The sequence below is a fragment of the Moschus berezovskii genome, chromosome 18 (genome assembly GCF_049115385.1).
Source record: "Moschus berezovskii isolate FMDL1 chromosome 18, NW_MosBer_1.0, whole genome shotgun sequence".
In the NCBI taxonomy this organism is placed as follows: domain Eukaryota; kingdom Metazoa; phylum Chordata; class Mammalia; order Artiodactyla; family Moschidae; genus Moschus; species Moschus berezovskii.
Window position 1 is genome coordinate 53,045,644 of NC_142477.1, and position 20,021 is coordinate 53,065,664.

The 20,021-nt window shown below is 41.8% G+C and overlaps 1 protein-coding gene across 1 annotated transcript in view; it reads right to left on the minus strand.

The window, feature by feature from the left end:
- Positions 1 to 379: 379 nt before the first annotated feature.
- Positions 380 to 20,021, minus strand: part of LOC129553261 (chondroitin sulfate proteoglycan 4-like) — a 77,983-nt gene continuing 58,341 nt past the window's right edge. The window contains 4 exon segments of the mRNA XM_088827687.1: positions 380 to 2,956; positions 2,959 to 3,171; positions 3,174 to 4,556; positions 5,183 to 5,366. Coding sequence (XP_088683813.1) covers positions 2,520 to 2,956; positions 2,959 to 3,171; positions 3,174 to 4,556; positions 5,183 to 5,366 — 2,217 coding nt within the window. The 3' untranslated portion in view covers positions 380 to 2,519.

The following is a 20,021-nucleotide window of genomic DNA, read 5'->3' on the forward strand; positions in this document are numbered from 1 at the left end:
AGGATGTGATCTATCCTGGAGAAGGTTCCGTGTGTGCTTGAGAAGAAGGTGAAATTCATTGTTTTGGGGTGAAATGTCCTATAGATATCTATTAGGTCTAATGGTCTATTATATTGTTTAGCTTTTGTGTTTCCTTGTTAATTTTCTGTTTAGTTGATCTATCCATAGGTGTAAGTGGGGTATTAAAGTCTCCCACTATTATTGTGTTATTGTTGATTTCCCCTTTCATACTTGTTAGCATTTGTCTTACATATTGTGGTGCTCCTATGTTGGGTGCATATATATTTACAATTGTTATATCTTTTTCTTGAATTGAGCCTTTGATCATTATGTAGTGTCCAACAACACATTAAAAATCCAACACATTAAAAAGATCATATATCATGACAAAGTGGGCTTTATCCCAGGGGTGCAAGGATTCTTCAATATCCGCAAATCAATCAATGTAATACACCACGTTAACAAATTGAAAAATAAAGACCATATGATTATCTCCATAGACGCAGAGAAAGCCTTTGACAAAATTCAACATCCATTTATGATCAAAACCCTCCAGAAGGCGGGAATAGAAGGAACATTCCTCAACATAATAAAACCTATATATGACAAACCCACAGCAAACATTATCCTCAATGGTGAAAAACTGAAAGTGTCTCCCCTAAAATCAGGAACAAGACAAGGGTGCCCACTCTCACCACTACTATTCAACATAGTTTTGGAAGTTCTGGCCACAGCAATCAGAGTAGAAAAAGACATAAAAGGAATCCAAATTGGAAAAGAAGAAGTAAAACTCTCACTGTTTGCAGATGACATGATCCTCTACACATAAAACCCTAAAGACTCTACCAGAAAATTACTAGAGCTAATCAATGAATATAGTAAAGTTTCAGGATATAAAATCAACACACAGAAATCCCTTGCATTACTATACACTAATAATGTGAAAATAGAAAGAGAAATTAAGGAAACAATTCCATTCGCCGTGGCAACGAAAATAATAAAATACTTAGGAATACCTATCTACCTAAAGAAACAAAAGACCTATACATAGAAAACTATAAAACATTGGTGAAAGAAATCAGAGAGGACACTAATAGATGGAGAAATATACCGTGTTCATGGATTGGAAGAATAAATATTGTGAAAATGAATATATTACCCAAAGTAATTTGTAAGTTCAATGCAATCCCTATCAAGCTACCAACAGTGTTTTTCACAGAGCTAGAACAAATAATTTCACATTTTGTATGGAAATACAAAAAACCTTGACTAGCCAAAGCAATCTTGAGAAAGAAGAATGGAACTGGGGGAATCAACCTGCCAGACTTCAGGCTCTACTACAAAGCCACAGTCATCAAGACAGTATGGTACTGGCATAAAGACAGAAATATAGATCAATGGAACAAAATAGAAAGCCCAGAGATAAATCCATGCACCTATGGACACCTTATCTTTGACAAGGGAGGCAAGAATATTCAATGGAGAAAAGACAAGCTCTTTAACAAGTGGTGCTGGGAAAACTGGTCAACCACTTGTAATAGAATGAAACTAGAACACTCCCTAACACCATACACTAATAAACTCAAAATGGATTAAAGACCTAAATGTAAGACCAGAAACTATAAAATTCCTAGAGGAGAACATAGGCAAACACTCTCCGACATAAACCACAGCAGGATCCCCCATGACCCACCTCCCAGAATATTGGAAACAAAAGCAAAAAAAAAAACAAATAGGACCTAATTAAAATTAAAAGCTTCTGCACAGCAAAGGAAACTATAAGCAAGGTGAAAAGACAGCCTTCAGAATGGGAGAAAATAATAGCAAATGAAGCAACTGACACAGGATTAATCTCCAAAATATACAAGCAACTCCTGCAGCTCAATTCCAGAAAAATAAATGCCCCAATCAACAGGTTTGATGTTACAGATCAGAATAGACAAGTCCTCTTGATGAAACACAATGTGTTCAAGGAATACCTTCAAAAGGGGCCAGACTGTCCCACTGTCTAGAGCACCAAGGCATTTCCTGCATTAGGAAATCAAAGCTGGAGACTCCAAGGAGGAAATGTCATTACAGAAAAACACCAGAAACAAATTCACAGATATGATCGATTCCCTCTTCTACTTGCTGACACAGTTCCTTCACTTCCTCACTGACTCACTCAGACAGTGAATCTTCAGGGAAAAACATTCAAAGCCTTCCTCCACTAACTATAGCTCCTGTGTTAATCTGCAGTCAGGGCAGCACGTTCTGTCATGTAAACAGTGACAAAATCTTAGGCACACTCAGCACTGGGTCTAGAAGAAGGCACACAAAACTTGTGGACAGCCCCTAAGGTGAGTGCTGTACAAAAGTTACAGTAAACACCTGCCAGCATCTAACCATGGAGCTGAAACTGAGCACCAAGGGGTGGCAGAGCCAGGCTTTGCTCAGTCGATCCAACCAGCATTTCTCTGCCTTGCTATCCCAGGGCCTGGCACACAGCAGGCGGTCAGTGAGGAATGAGCGCCCTGAGTCTACACCCAGTACTGCTTGTGCTTCAGTGCTGGGTTGGTTTGTCGGCAGAGCTTGACCATGTCAGGATCCAAATTCACCCATGTCTCCCAAGAAGCACATCTTTCTGCTGGCTCAGAAGCTGGAGACTTCTCCATGTGTTCACACTGTGGGGCCCTAAAAAGAGTGACTGGAGGCCTGCCGGAGCTTCTTAGGAGAGGCATCACTGTGACAGCGGGAACTGTTGCGCTCCTTTCTGGCCTAGGACCTGTGGTTGTGGGTTCTAGGTTGATCTGGGGCTTAATAAGAGGTTTTGCCTTCTCTGCCTTCCGGCCCAGCAGCCAGACACACGAGGCCACCATGGTTACTGTTAGCAGGAAGAGCACCACTGTCAGTGGTATGATGACCATCAGAGGGTGACTGCTCTCCTTGGGCTGGGTGGGGACTCCAGGGCTGGCTCTGGTGACCAAATGACTCTGGTGGGAGAAGCCGTGACATCCAGAGTGGGCTCTTCACCACTGTGTCGTCCCCAGGGAGCTGCTTCCAGCCATCTGGTGTGGGTCAGCTTCCCTAGAGTTCCTGTCTGTGTTGTGGGTCTTAAGGAAACCACAGGCATTTCCTGAGAGAGACCTATAGTCACAAGGTTATCAGTTACTAAGAAGGAAACACTGGGGGGAAAGTCTGCGAAAGAAAAGGGTCAGGTGGCACTATGGTGAAGGGGAGACACCTTGTTGCTGGTTGGACGTGGTCTGCTCTGAGCAGAAACGTGAAGGAGTCATTGAGGCTGTTAGGGCCTGTTAGATTGGCATGCGGTTCAAGCATCAGCAGTCCTTGGTCAATATCCCTCTGAGTGAACAGAGCAGCATCTTCCAAGGCAGTGTCCCGGCCTAATCTTCGTACAAGTCTGCTGTGGACAGGGGGTTCCGTCACTTCAAATTTGGGATCACTGTTAGTCCTGTTAGCAAGCTCAGTAGCATCAAGGTCCTTTCTTGTCAGCTGATGGGCCACTCTGTTGGCAATGGTCAGGTTTGACATAACCCGCAGTAAAGGTTGCACTCTGATGCACAGTGTTTGTCCTGTCAGGTTGCTTTCTGAGGTAAACAGTGAGAACTGTAGCTGGTCCTCTGAGGCAGTGAGGTTTGTCATGTGGTAAGAGAGCTTTCCTAAATTCAGATCTTCCTGTCCAAAACTGATGACCACCTGGTCTTCAATGAGCAGATGACCATGTTGGAGGGGCCACATAATCTTGTAAGTGATTTGGGGGCTCCTCCCGTTGGTCACTGCTGACAGGTGAGCACTTGTGATGGTGACACTTGTCTGGCCTTGTGGAAGAAGAAGGTCAGTGAGGTTCACAAGGGTGATGGAGACGGGGATGACATCCAGGTGGAAGAGCTTGTAGAGTGGGCGGTGGTGGCCATCGGTGACACTGAAGTAAAACGCTCCAGAGGATGGGCTTCCATCTTGTGTGAACCACACCTGAGAGTTATCAATGTCGGATTGTGTGAAGTGATGAACAGGTATCTGTGGATGGTGAGCCATTGCCAAAAAGCCATTATTAGGATCACGGATGATCACATACCTGATCTTTTTTGGAGGACTGTCTAGATCTTCCACTTTTAGGTTTTCAGGTCCTAAAACCAACCTATTGCCCTGCAGAACTTGCAGTCGAAGTCCTTTTGTCTTTAATTCTGGTGCTTGGTCATTTATAGGCGTGATGGTGATGTTAAACATCTCTTCAAGAAAGTCGGCCTCTGGCTTCATGGTGGACTTGCTCTTTTCATTGGGCCAAATGGCAAAGGTAAAGTTATCAGCCAGTGATTCAGAGTCATCGTGAAGGTATGTGACTCCAAATTTATTAATTATATATTGAGAGAAATTGGGTTTTCCTTTGGTAATATTTCTCTCTCCAACCATAAGTGTTCCATGGTGAGGAAGAGATGTAACTTGAAACCAAATTTCATATGAAGAACGCTGAGATATGGGCAATTTAAGTAAGAGATTGGATGCATCTAACTTAGATTGGTCAATGAGAACTTTGTCTCCCTCCTTGACAACTGCTCCTGTTAAAAACACACGTAAAGAACAAAGTGGCATTTCATTAGAACTTTCAAATGATCTCACATTTTCCTGTCCCAGTGGATGATTCAAAACACCTTAGTACCTGAATTAACATTGCTACCCAAGGCATACTAAAAAATAAATTTTAAATACACAAAAAATTTAAATACTAATACACACTATTAGTATTTCAAGTAAGGGTTAGGGTACCTTGAGATTCACTTATAACAAGTTTATCTCCTAACTTTCCCACTACTGGACTTTCTCTTACCATAGAAACAGGTGTAGCTTTCAGTATCTCTTTCTTTTCAAGAATTTACCCTTTTTGTTATGTTCATTTTCAATCAACAGTTTTCAGTTGTGGGCATGGTGAAGTCCCCATTTGGAAGTACAAATAGTAATTCTTGAAAGCTAATTTTCCATCCTTTCCCCACTGAAACTATTAAGGCTCAGGAGAGGAAAAAGCATACATAAAGAAATAACACATTTCATAGCCAAAGAAGTTTTATTTCAAAGATTGATATCATGGCACTGATAATTAAAAGGGTAAGATTTATTCTCCAAATGTCCCTGTTCTAATAAGTAGAGATAAGGTACTGACCTTATCAGTAGGATAAGGTGGAATTACCTGTATTTGCAAGCAGACGACTCTGCCGACCAGGTTCGTTAATTTCATATGAAATAGTTATATGAAACTCCTCAGGGCCTAGAGCTGCTGGCGGGGAGGACATTGTGAACGTGAAAGAGTCTTCCGCAGTCCAGCCTGTGTTTTCCCAGTCCATATGCTGGTATAATATCAGCTGTTCACTCACCTGGCCAGATAGTAAGAAAAATCAACCCCTGGTTTCAGAATTAATATATGTTAATTGAGAATTAACATATATCCCAATTGGAAGAGATATATGTTTTTTCAGGGTTTATTCATCCTCAGAGTATTGCACATTTCCATGCAAATTCAGGAACATTTAAAAATGAGGTAACTTACTTATCAAACCGAAGTGATTATATTACCAAAAGAGAAAGAACAGCACATTGATTTTGAGATGACTGATGCCTATGGTATTTATAACAAGTTTATAATGAACCTTTACTTCCATGTCAGCATCATCACTCCCAATTCCTAACCAATCTTGCTTCATAAGTATTCCTACTTTTCTGCCCAACAGATTATTTTGAAGCAAAACCAGACATCAAATCATTTCATCTGTAAATGCTCTAGTAAGTATTAGTAAAAGATGACTTTTTTCAAATATTCAGTTACCACCCATATGGCATCATTTAATGTGGTCCTCTGGCACCTACAGTTTTTATGTATTTGCAATTATATCTAGAGGTTTAATAAAAATCAGGTTCAATTTTCCAATAAGAATGTTTTACATGTATATTGCCTCTTGCATTGGATCACAAGGCAAAATAACGTTGGGCTTCTTCTCTTTTGGATATGTCAAGATTGATAGGTGGTTTCAAGTGTTGCCAGACTGATCCAACTATCTTTAAACTCCCCATAAGTCTATCAACTAATAGTTTTACGTGCTCACTGATACAATTGCCTAAACTCATTATTTTCATGGGTTTCCCCAGTGGCTCAGACAGTATAGAATCCGCCTGCAACGCAGGAGACTTGGGTTCAATCCCAAGGTCAGGAAGGACCCCTGGGGAAGGGAATGGCTACCCACTCCAGTATTCTTGTATGGGAAATCCCATGGACAGAGGAGCCTGGTAAACTACAATCCATGGGGTCAAAAAGAGTCAGACATGACTGAGAAACTAAGCATATTATTTTCACAGTGACAAAACACTGATATTATTCATCATTCCTTCTTCATTCTTACTTGGAATTCTTCTATAAAGAACTTTCTCTTATCAGCTAGTTGGCTGCACTGATATACAGTACATGCAAGACAGACAGGATAAGTGTTTTATTCTTTTCCTTGTAATATCATTCTTCAGAAGAATGAGTCCCTTGGCTCCAGTCTCCAAACACTGACCATTGGTTTGGTTTTGTTTGCTTGAGAATCATCATTAATTTATGAATTTTAATATATGGTGTATATCATTCTCTTGCAAGTATTACTCCTACTGATTTTCAAATTTTCCCATCTTGCTTAAGATATTTTTCAAGATTTAATCAAAGTCTTTAATGTCTGTGGTCTATCAATGTCCTTTTTTTGAAAAACTTTTTATTTTATATTGGAGTATAGCCAATTATCAATGTTGTGATAGTTTCAGGTGGACAGCAAACTCAATCATATGTATACATGTATCCATTCTCTTCCAAACTCCCCTCCCATCCAGGCTGTCACATAATACTAGCAAGGTCCTTTTTATATCAATTGATGGAGATGGTCCCACCCAGTGTTTTGTTGTCCAGATACCATGTGAGCAGCCCTTCCTCCAACAATAGTGACTGAATGTTCTCAAACTATAACCAAGAAGGGAAGGCTAGAGATAAAATATTCAGCCCTTAGTTCCTACAGGTCACGTCTTTTTCTGACCTGCTATCTATTATAATATCCGAACTTACAGGTAGGTTCTGCCGAAGTACGTGACTGTCTACTTAAAAAGTGCTGAGGATAAACTATCATATAATGTAGAGAGAGATTTTCATCAGTCAGTATTTGGAAATATGGCCTTCCATATCCGTGGGTTCCACACCCAAAGATTCAACCAACCATGGATCAAAAACATTTGGAAAAAAATCCCATAAAGTTCCAAAAGTCAAAATTGTTATGTTACATACTGGCAATGGTTTATACAGCATTTATATTGTATTAGGTATAATAAGTAATCTAGAAATGATTTAAAGTACACAGAAGAATATGTGCAAGTTATATGCAAATACTATTCCATTTTATATATGGGACTTGAGCATCCTCAGGTTTTAGTATCTGCAGTGGTGGGGGATATAGGGAGGGATGGTCCTGGAACTAAAATCCTATAGATATGTAAGGATGACTGTAATGTATTAATTAACAGAGGTTTGGTAATGCATTGCTCTGAGTCTCTGCTCATGACAGTGGCTATATCTAGAACCAGAAAGGCTGTGGCTAGTGAGTTTCATGGAATCAAAGATCTGTGTTCCCAGAGTGGCCAAAACTGCTGATGAGGAGTTTTTTGTTTCTTATACTATTCAAGGATAAAGCAAGGAAGTGCTGTCACTTGGGGATTTTAAGTGGGGAGAAGAAAATATCATCTCTCAACATTTCCTAATAAAAAAAAACAAGGTTACTCATGAGAACTCAGACTTTCTCCAAAGATAGTAATTTCTGCTACTAACTAGTAACTGGATACCCCAAAAGTTCCTGGGGAATATGTCAGTTTTATTTAGTAGATCTACCATTTCTATTCCTAGTTTAAGATTTATGACAAAAGGTTAGTTATAAATATATTCCTCCTCCTTGAAGTAGGTGACTGTGCCATGGATTTTAGACCAGAGGATGGTTCCTGAAATGTTTCCATTCTGCTTGAGAAGTATATTATAAGGCAAACAAGACCCAGTTTCTTAATATGAAAAGTAACAGACTATTAACCAGAAGGAAGGTTTTTGTGGATACAGGTCATTCGTGCCCACTGCTTCTTTAGTATGAGTGAAAGTCAGCTTCCCTAAAAAATATATAACAAATTGTTAGAATAATCTAAGATCTTTTGATGGCTATTGTAAGGAAAATGATTTTCCCATGGAAAGAATGGTTTTCATAGATGGTATTGGAAGGACTGATGCTGAAGCTGAAACTGCAATACTTTGGCCACCTCATGTGATGAGTTGACTCACTGGAAAAGACTCTGATGCTGGGAAAGCTTGGGGGCGGGAGGAGAAGGGGACGACAGAGAATGAGATGGCTGGATGGCATCACCAACTCTGTGCACATGAGTTTGAGTGAACTCCGGGATTTGGTGATGGACAGGGAGGCCTGGTGTGCTGTGATTCATGGGGTCGCAGAGAGTCGGACACGACTGAACGACTGAACTGAACTGAACTGAACTGAACTGAAGAGTAGACATGAAGGTCAGAAATCTTCTGAAAGAAGTAACTGGGGAACAGTCTTAAACATAGTTTTGTATTTCAGGTGCCTAATGTAGGAGAGGTCTGTTCTGAGGTCTGATATTGAAAGGCATTTTAAGAGTAAGAAATTGTGGATAACAAAGTGACATTTTACACTGGAGAGAGAGAATGGAATTAGATTCATCTTGAGTTCGTGAGCTTTAAGACCAGAGAACAGGTAACTGAATGGGCTGAGCTAGAAGCTAAAGGCAGTGAGGGCGCCTGTGGAATGTCAACTTGCCAGTCATGCTTTGAAAGAGGATACGAGGGTTGAGGTGATGTTTAGAAAACAACTTTGGCTTCACCAGTTTTAAGAATCAGGTTCTAAGGGGTGTGTGTGTGTGTGTGTGTGTGTGTGTGTGTGTGTGAGTTGGTGTATTTGTGAGAGTGCCTGTGTGTGTGTGCATGCTGAGAGAGGGAGGAAGAATAAGATCAAGACCTTAGGAGAAAAAGTATAGGGTCAACCTTAAGAGAGAAGGTTCTCAGAGATGATTAGGAATTACTTGTTACCTCAAATAGAAAGCAGCCTTAGGAACAACTTCCAACAGCTCTGCATATTTCCACTGTGTTAAATATAGACAGATAAGCCACTTAGCAGAATACCCGGGCTCTGGGATTAAGGGGAGGGGAGAGGGGTGTTTTTGTTTCCTATGGATTTAGATTAGCCCAGATATTTTCTCTTTCACAATCTTTCAGGTATGTCATTAGAAACTGAATGGTGTATAATTCCAATATAGAAAGAAAAATAGAAAATCAGAAAAGTCAGGGTTTTCCTGGTGGCTCAGTAGTAAAGAATTTGCCTGCCAATGCAGGAGACACAGGTTCCATCCCTGATGCCGGAAAATTCCACATGCTACGGAACATAGCCCGTGTGCCACAACTACTGAGCCTGTGCTCTAGAGCCCTCAGCTACTGAAGCCTGTGCACCTTAGAGCCCATGCACTGCACCAAGAGAAGCCACCGCAGCGAGAAGCCCGTGCACCACAGCTAGAGAACAGCGCCGCTTGCCACAACTAGAGAAAGTCCACACAGCAGTGAAGACCCAGCACAGCCAAAAATAAACAACAGATACAATTATTTGAAAAAAGAAAAGAAAACTCACCACTTGGCAACCAACTAGCAATAAACGCTTCAGGTAAGAATCCTAAATGACTGGTAAAACTAGTGAGCTGAATTATGATGAGAAACAGGATATTTAGATAGTTCCAAAGCGTCTCCTCATAGATACCTACTAATTTTCAAAGGGGAAAATAGTACCTTCACAGTTGAGAAACCTGAAAAACAGCCCCTGACCAAGTGATGAAAGAAAATATCATCAGGGACAGGGCAAAGCAAACACAGGACAGGAAGCTCTGGGAAGAATCCAGCCTCTCTTGTGGCTCTCCTGCCCCAAACAAGAGGAAACATCAGATAAAACCAAAATGAGGGACTTCCTACAAATAACCGGCCTGTTGGCCACAGAAAACGGCAAGGTCACAGAAGTCAACATGACTGTGGAATGGATCCAGATTAAAGACAACTAAAGGCTCCTGACATCTATTTGCTATGTTTTGTGCTGTGGGTTTCACCCTCTGCATAGAGGACATTCACTGAAACAACTTGTCATATTTGACTAAGGTCTACAAATTATAAAACAGCATTAGTGTTAATTTCATGCTGTTGAAAATTAAACTGTGGTTATATAAGAGAATGGCCTCTTATTTTAGGAACTGCTGCTGCTGCTGCTAAGTCGCTTCTGCTGCTGCTGCTAAGTCACTTCAGTCGTGTCCGACTCTGTGTGATCCCATAGACGGAAGCCCGCCAGGCTCCCCTGTCCCTGGGATTCTCCAGGCAAGAACACTGGAGTGGGTTGTCATTTCCTTCTCCAATGTGTGAAAGTGAAAAATTAAAGTGAAGTTGCTCAGTCGTGTCCGACCCTCAGCGACCCCACGGACTGCAGACTACCAGGCTCCTCCATCCGTGGGATTTTCTAGGCAAGAGTACTGGAGTGGCTTGCCATTGTTTCAGTCGTGTCCAACTCTGTGCGACCCCATAGATGGCAGCCTACCAGGCTCCTCCATCCATGGGATTCTCCAGGCAAGAATGCTGGAGTGGGTTGCCATTTCCTTCTCCAATGCATGAAAGTGAAAAGTGAAAGTGAAGTCGCTCAGTCGTGTCCGACTCTTCCCGACCTCATGGACTGTAGCCCACCAGCCTCCTCCATCCATGGGATTTTCCAGGCAAGAGTACTGGAGTGGGTTGCCATTGCCTTCTCCATTTTAGGAACTATACAGAGCTAAACATAAATGTACTAAATACAGAGGTAAATAAATACAAATATGTTACCAAATATAGTGGTAAGGAGGGCATTGTGTCTGTAACTGGCTCTCAAAATATCAAAAGTGTGTGTGTGTGTATAGGGATAATGATAAACGCAGTTAAATGCTAACATTTGGTGAATGTGGATGAACAATATAAGAGAATTCTGTATTCTGTTGTGATTTTTTTCCGAGTCTGAAATTATTTCAAAATATAAAGCTAATATAACAATTTTTTAAAAAATCCTGGGGTCTTTTACTATATCAACTTCAAGAAGGGATGAACAGTCCCTTTTCTCTGATGACTCAGTGTATGTAGAATGGGGGAAGTGCCTTGGGCACTCTGAAATCAACAAGAGGTTGTAGACTATCCCAGCATGCATCCCACCTCCAAATTGGTCCATTTTTCTAGGACTTTATTGAGGTTGTATTCCTCTCTGAATGGGTGGATATGTGGTTCCAAATCCAAGACCTTCTCAGAGTAGTGCTTTTACTAGAAGGGACACTATGATAACATCCTTTGGATCTCTGAGATCTAAACATTCTGGATCTCATCCTTGATTCCTACAGAACCACAAAGAAAAACATTTATCGGAGACTAGAGACAGATTTTACTCTAAGAAAGCTAGGGATCCTATTGGTTTTTGTGTGATGGGTTAAAGTTTACAGCTGAGAGGCTCCTGAGATGCTCAAAGAAGTTGGAATTTCAGTAACTCCTCTCCCTCCCCACAGTGACATGGCTAGCTAGGAGCAGAGCAGGGGCCAGAAGCCAGATGTCCAGGCTTATAAATAAGAGCTCTTTCTTAGAGCCACATTACTGGGAACTTTTTGCTCCCAGCTACTTGAACCATTAACCTTCTTCCTCCAAGAAGGAAAAGGATGTTCATTAATATAAAAAGGGAAGAATAAGAATGTTGTAAAATTTGAACCCTGGATTGATCAGCCACTGTGTGGTACTTAGTTGCTCAGTTGTGTCTGATTCTGCAACCCCATGGACTATAGCCCACCAGGCTCCTCTGTCCATGGGATTTCCCAGGTAAGAATACTGGAGTGGGTTGCCATTCCCTTCCCCAGGGGATCTTCATGACCCAGGGATCAAACCCATGTCTCCTGTGTCTCCTGCATTGGCAGGCAGATTCTTTACACTGAACCACCCGGGAAGCCAGATTGATCAGACCCAAAGTCAAACATAAATATTACCAACTGCCAGCTCTGTGGCTTTCATGCAAGTCATTAATCTCACTGAGCCTCCATTTATGCATTGAAATATAGAATCATATCTCACTTGCAGATACGCATTTGACCTAATTGGTCTTTTGCCATATCAATGTTCAAAATGGCAGGCTTTGGGCATTTCTAGGGCTTTTAAGAAAGGATCTAAGCCCTAACTAACCAATTCCTTACAGATGGAAGACTATGTTCATTTTTTATAGGGAATCATGGCATGAGAATATTAGGCAATCAGAAAGTTCTAAAATATGCCTAATAAAATAAATACTTTCCCATAAAACAAAGGAATTTGTAGGCTGAAATTCTGGCACATATTCTGGAAGCTTACTTTCAGTTGCTTTGTAAATAAGTATTAGCTCACCATTCTATGGGCTTCCCAGGTGGTGTGAGTGGTAAAGATTGAACGTTCTGATGCAGAAAACATAGGAGACACGGGTTCAGTCCTTGAGTTGGGAAGATCCCCTGGTGGAGGAAATGGCAAGCCAATCCAGCATTCTTGCCTGGAGAATCCCATGGACAGAGGATCTTGATGGGCTACAGTCCACAGAGTTGCTAAGAGTCAGACACAGCTGAAGAGACTTAGCACGCAAGCATGCACCATTCTACACTTGGTGATTCAGTAAATATTTGTTTAACACACAGTTACACTACTTACAAAGTGTTTTACAAAATTTAATTATAAAGTGTACATTTATATCATGAAGCAGTAGAAATAAGGCAATCCAAGACACCTTACCCATTTATTTAATAAAAACACATTGACAGTACCTAACTTTAATTGCACTCATCTCACACTAGTAAAGTCATGCTCAAAATTCTCCAAGCCAGGCTTCAGCAATATGTGAACCGTGAACTCCCAGATGTTCAAGCAGGTTTTAGAAAAGGCAGAGGCACCAGAGATCAAATTGCCAACATCCGCTGGATCATGGAGAAAGCAAGAGAGTTCCAGAAAAACATCTATTTCTGCTTCATTGACTATGCCAAAGCCTTTGACTGTGTGGATCACAATAAACTGTGGAACATTCTGAAAGAGATGGGAATACCAGACCACCTGACCTGCCTCTCGAGAAACCTGTATGCAGGTCAGGAAGCAACAGTTAGAACTGTACATGGAACAACAGACTGGTTCCAAATAGGAAAAGGAGTACGTCAAGGTTGTATATTGTCACCTTGCGTATTTAACTTATATGCAGAGTACATCATGAGGAACGCTGGGCTGGAAGAAGCACAAGCTGGAATCAAGATTGCTGGGAGAAATATCAATAACCTCAGATATACAGATGACACTACCCTTATGGCAGAAAGTGAAGAGGAACTCAAAAGCCTCTTGATGAAAGTGAAAGAGGAGAGTGAAAAGGTTGGCTTGAAGCTCAACATTCAGAAAACGAAGATCATGGCATCTGGTCCCATCACTTCATGGGAAATAGATGGAAACACAGTGGAAACAGTGTCAGACTTTATTTTTTTGGGCTCCAAAATCACTGCAGATGCTGATTGCAGCCAGGAAATTAAAAGACATTTACTCCTTGGAAGGAAAGTTATGACCAATCTAGATAGCATATTAAAAAGCAGAGACATTATTTTGCCAACAAAGGTCCGTCTAGTCAAGGCTATGGTTTTTCCCGTGGTCATGTGTGGATGTGAGAGTTGGACTGTGAAGAAAGCTGATCGCGAAAGAGTTGATGCTTTTGAACTGTGGTGCTGGAGAAGACTCTTGAGAGTCCCTTGGACTGCAAGGAGATCCAACCAGTCCATTCTAGAGGAGATCAATCCTGGGTGTTCATTCGAAGGACTGATGCTAAAGCTGAAACTCCAATACTTTGGCCACCTCATGCGATGAGTTGACTCACTGGAAAAGACTCTGATGCTGGGAAAGGTTGGGGGCGGGAGGAGAAGGGGACGACAGAGAATGAGATGGCTGGATGGCATCACCGACTCTGTGGACATGAGTTTGAGTGAACTCTGGGAGTTGGTGATGGACAGGGAGGCCTGGCGTGCTGTGATTCATGGGGTCGTGGAGAGTCGGACACGACTGAGCGACTGAACTGAACTGAACTTTAATTGTGCCCTAAATATATGCCAGGCATTCTGTTTGGCACATATGTAACTCACTTTATTTTTGTTTTAGGAGGGATTGTTATATTCATTTGACAGATTAAAAAAAAAAACACCAACTGAGGTTCAAAAAATTTAAATAATTCACTAGCCAACAGGTGTAAGAACTCAGTTTTTAATTTAGTCCTGTATGACTCCAGAGTTCATAGTACCTATGTGTGGAAAGCTCAGTGTGTGCTAAGTCCCTTCGGTCATGTCCAACTCTTTGCAACCCCATGGATTGAAGCCTGGTGGGCTCCTCCGTATATGGGAGTCTCCAGGCAAAAAATACTGGAGTGGGTTGCCATTTTCCCCTCCAGGGGAATCTTCCCGACTCAGGGATCAAACCCCTTCTCTTACCTCTCCTGCATTGGCAGGTGGGTTCTTTACCACTAGTACCACCTGGGAAGCCCAGAAAGCTCAGTGGCACTATAGTAAGCCAGAAATCCACGAGTTAGGCTCTCTAACCCTAAGGAATTCAGGAATGTGGAAAGTGAATGGGTAAGTATGATTAGGGCAGACAAGTGCCATTTTGGTCTGGCCTGATTAGGACACAGTCAGTAATCTCACCAAATAATCTCTGTCTTGGGCAGATATTTGTAAGGAAAGGAGACTACAGGAATCCAAACAGTTTAAAAAGAGAAAATCTCCTAGGTTCCATGTAGGTTAATAAAAAAGTCCTAAAGGCTAAGACTGGGGAAATAACAAGGTCCTGTGCTCCTGAAGGATGGTATCAGCGAAATGACTCCTTTCTGTGTGCCCTTTCTTATTTCCACCAGGACTGGGACCACCATGTCTGCAGTCACTATTGGCCAGAGCTCATAAGGATTCAAAGGAATAGCTCCACATACTGTATCTATTACAAATAGCACGTTAAGGGAAGGTTGTATTCCTTTTCTTTACTGCTGCCATTGTAGATAAGGTAGATTTTCTCACAGGACACCGAGGGAAAGAGAATAGGGCTGAAAGGAAAGGAGTTCCCACCTGGCTCCAGACTGAGGGCAATTTCTGTCCAAAAGTACATGTGGTCAGGACTGAGTGCTGGAGAATAAAATTGTCAAACTTGGCCAAAGGGAAGGGCTAGAAAGTTCCACATCACGTTTTCATTCTGGGGATCTTTCTAAATATAGCTCCCCATGACCCTGATAAGAAAATCAGAACATGAGTTCTTTACACCAATCTTTCCCTCTGTCTGTACTCAGTTGTTCTGTCATGTCTGACTCTTTGCAACCCCATGGACTGTCGCCCACCAGGCCCCTCTGTCCATGAGGATTCTCCAGGAAAAATATTGGAGCAGGTTGCCACGCCCTCCTCCAGGGGATCCTCTCAGCCCAGGGATCGAACTTAGCTCTCACGCATTGCTGGAGGATTCCTTAACCGTCTGAGCCATCAGGGAAGCCTGATCTTTCCCACAGTGGGTACTAAAAGTCGACTGTAGCTTTGATATTTCCACTGGAGGAGAGAGTAACCAAATTATCCCAGGGTCAGCTGGGTGAAGAGGCAGGGAGAAGGAGGGACATGCAGGCCACTCACTTGATTCTCCATAATATGATGGCCTACAGCCCTACCTGACAGACAGGTCCAAATCCACATTTATATGGAAGCAGACTTGCTGCCAGACCAGAGTTTTTTTTCCTGGAGAAGGGAATGGCTACTCACTCCAGTATTCTTGCCTGGAGAATTCTTTGGACAGAGGAGCCTGATGGACTACAGTCCATGGGGTCACAAAGAGTTGGACACAATTGAGCAACTAACACTTTCAGACACAGATTTGGGCTTCCCAGATGGCACTAGTGGTAAAGAACCCACCTACCAATGCAGGATATGTGAGAGACTTGGGTTCGATTCCCGGGTTGAGAAGATCCTCTGGGGAACTGCATGGCAACCCACTCCAGTATTCTTGCCTGGGAAATCCCATGGACAGAGGAGCCTGGTGGGCTATGGTCCATGGGGTTGCAAAGAGTCAGACACGGCTGAAGTGACTTAGCACACACACACAGACATAGATTCTCATGGGCCTTATACCACTAGAAGCATGGAGTCCTTTAATGAAACTACCAAGTGACATCATATGGGACACCTTGCTTTTATTCTATATGAGCATACTAGGCTAAAACACCCACCAAAAATATCCAAATCTCTTGAACCTGTGAATGTTACCTTCTATCACAAAGGCTTTGCAGATGTGACTAACTCAATTTTCCTAAGATGAGAAGAGTATCCTGGATTATTCAGGTGGGTTCTAACTGCACTCACATGAATAAGAGGGATGCAGAGGGCTATGAGATACAGACAGAAGAGGAGAAGGCAATGTGACCACGAAGACAGAAATTAGAGCGACGCGGCCACATGCCAGGAAAGGCTAGCAGCCACTGGAAGCAAGAAGACAGGCGAGGAAGAAGTTCTCCCCAAGTGCCTCCAGAGAGAGCAAAGCCCTGCCAACGCCTTGATTTCAGTCCAGTGAAATGGAGTTCCAACTTCTGGCCTCCAGAACTATGAGATAGTAAATTTCTGCTGTTTTAAGCCACCAAGTCTGAGGTCATTTATTACAGCAGCTTTAGGAAGTTAATAAAAGAAGAAAGGCTCAACCATGCTCACTGAAATAGGAATTAGTTCTCTCTGCTCTTTGGGTTATTCAAAGCCAGCTTCCAGTCTGAACAATGAATAGGTGGCTAGATGACAATGCAATACAATAATTTCCACGCATGCAAAAATATGCTAGCACATAATTCAGTGAACTGCAAGGGCCAAATCAAAATCGCCAAAACAAGAAACTGGAAAATGTTCAAAATGTCTACTGAGTCTAGTTGCCATTAAGCTTGTCACTGAAGAGACCCCAAGAAAGCAGGGGTCAGGGTGGGGCAAGAGTGATCACTAACACAAAGAAGCTTATCCTTCCCTGTTCAGAAAACAAAAGAGCCAAAGTTTAACCATCCCACCGCATGCTCCATTAAGTTGTAATAAATTAGCTTCTCTCCTATGGGAAATGCATTCACAATTTCTTAAAATGAACACGCCGATTTCAGACTCTAGAAGGGGTTATTAGACAAAACTCATAACCCAAAATCGATTGTATCATTTTCTAAATGTGGTCCTGTAATCCTGTATCTGTGCTGAAGCAGCAGGCAGAGACAAAGATGGATGATCTACCCATAACAGCATTATGGCTAAAACGCAATTACTGGGCTTTATGGGAAAGCAAAAAGGCCAGGAGTCATAAACCTCAAAACCAGAACACTTTGCTTTTTAATGATTCCAAATTATCTAAACAAGCACTGGAATGAAAATCACTCAATTAGCCTTGTGCTCTACTAGTAAGATAATTCTTTAGAGAATTCAGTTCTTACTTTGTACATTCTTTGAAATGGACAATAATTTCTCTACATTTATAAAAAGGTTTTATTTCATTTTAAAATTTGATGATTCACCTTCTCTGTGTATTTGTATGTTTAATTCTTTTGGATATAAGATTTTCAGCACAAATTTTTGTGGTTTAGCTATTCCCTCTTGGGCAGTTGTCAAATTAGGCAGGTGAAAAACATGAATGTTACCTGTTTATCTTGGTTGGTTGATGTGGTATGGTTTGAAAATCATTAATTTATTCCAGGATAAGAAAGTATTTTGAGCTATTAACTAACAAATATTTTCCCTGCAATTACTCTTCCAAAGGATAATATTAAGCAAGAAATGTCTTGATTTCTTTCATAAGCTGTAACCAACCAGAGCCATTGATTTAAATGGTCATTTTTGTTTATCCATCAAAAGCAAGACAGGGTATAGGTTTTACAAGCAAATGATACAGTGTTTCTGCCTCCCCCAGCTGAGTGGTAGAAAGCTGGAAAGAATTTAGTCCTTTAAGGTAAAGGTGTGAAAAAAGACTCAACCATCACCTGTCTGAAGCCCTCTCCCCATTGGACCCTTAGCAGGTTATAGGCTAGAACCAACTTGTGAAATTAGAAAAAACTGATCTAAAAAGTCAAAAGGCAACTGAAGCCATTATATTACATGAACATGGCTGAACAGCTCTGAGCTCCTTTTATAATGAAAATTGTTTCCTCTGTAATATCTCTTCTCACCAACCAGATTGAAGAGGACTAATCAAAGCATACAATAAGTGTTCAATTAAGGTCCTTGTTCAGTAATTTCAGAGAAAAGGTTTTAACCATTGTCACTACCTCCAAAACCTATCCCACCCTCTCTTTTACTTTTTCTGGAACTGCTGGGGAGGAAATTGAACCATCATAAAATGGCTGAGAATTTGACTAAGGTCCTGTATGACAGAGGCCATAAAGCTATTGATTTTATGAAAGGATTCATAATCCATTTGCATGTGAGGAAGAAGACAGGATCTGAAAAGAGGAAAGTCAGGGAGGTAAGTAATAAGTTTCTCTTCCCAAGTCACAGATCAAAATGTGCATTTTCGAACACACAAGCTAAACAGAATTGGAATGCCTTCACCTAAACACCAGTTGCACTGAATTTTTTGATGATGCTCTACTCTTTTTCAGTATTAATTTTCTTTGTTTTGATGTCAGGACCCTTTTTTATTTTTATATTTTTTTAGCTTTTTATTTTATGTTGTAGTATAACTGATTAACAATGTTGTGATAGCTTCAGAGGGACAGCAAAGGAACTCTGCCATACATATCTCAATATTATTGTTCTGCTTTAATGTTTCCTAATTTTATTTTTACAATAAGCATGTGTTATATACAAACTCAAAAAACCCACACACACTGAAAGAGCCAGAGTTAGCATTTGGGTTTATATTCTTGCAGAGCTTCCTCTGCACATTCTCCTCACCCCCAGTACTGATACTCTTTGTGAGTAAAGTGGAAGGCGAGTCAGGGTATTTCGATGAGATTTATTCACAGAAGTTTAGAAACTTAGCCAAACACATCCTGCAAAAAACACCAGGTTTGTTCAGCCGCTCCCAGCTGCTCTGGTGAGGAGTCCTTCCACCGGGTCCTCCGTGCCCTGACCCTCTGGGGTGGGATCCTTGTCGCTGCCCCAGCCTCAGGCAGCCTCAGTCTGCCTCCAGCCTGTGCTCTGCCCAAGGATGCAGTGCTGCTGGATCCAGACATGAAGCCCCTGACATGGTCAGCCTCCTCTTCTCGTCATCACTCAGGGAAATGTGTTCCAGAACACCAGGGACTCTTCCACAAAGGGAACCAGTGAGTGGGTGACAGGATGAAGCAAATGCCACTTTCTTCTAATGGTCTCATTTCCATTCATGGAATCACCACAGCCCATTAGGGGAGATAGAGCAGCCAATTCCAGTGTCCCAGAAAATGGCCAGCCCCGTGAAATTAGTCCTTTGGCTACGAGAGGAAAGGAACCTCTCGCATTTTCAAGGACAAAAAGATAATCACAACAGCCTTAGCTACTATTTATTTAGCATCTGCTACTCCAACCAGTCCATTCTAGAGGAGATCAATCCTGGATGTTCATTGGAGGGACTGATGCTAAAGCTGAAACTCCAATACTTTGGCCACCTCATGCGACGAGTTGACTCACTGGAAAAGACTCTGATGCTGGGAAAGGTTGGGGGCGGGAGGAGAAGGGGACGACGGAGAATGAGATGGCTGGATGGCATCACCGACTCGATGGACATGAGTTTGAGTGAACTCCGGGAGTTGGTGATGGACAGGGAGGCCTGGCGTGCTGTGATTCATGGGGTCGCGGAGAGTCGGACACGACTGAGCGACTGAACTGAACTGAACTGAACTGAACATGTGGGGCAGTGTGCTAAACATTTTGTATTTACTGTCTTGTGTTAATTCATTACAAACTCTGACAGGAAA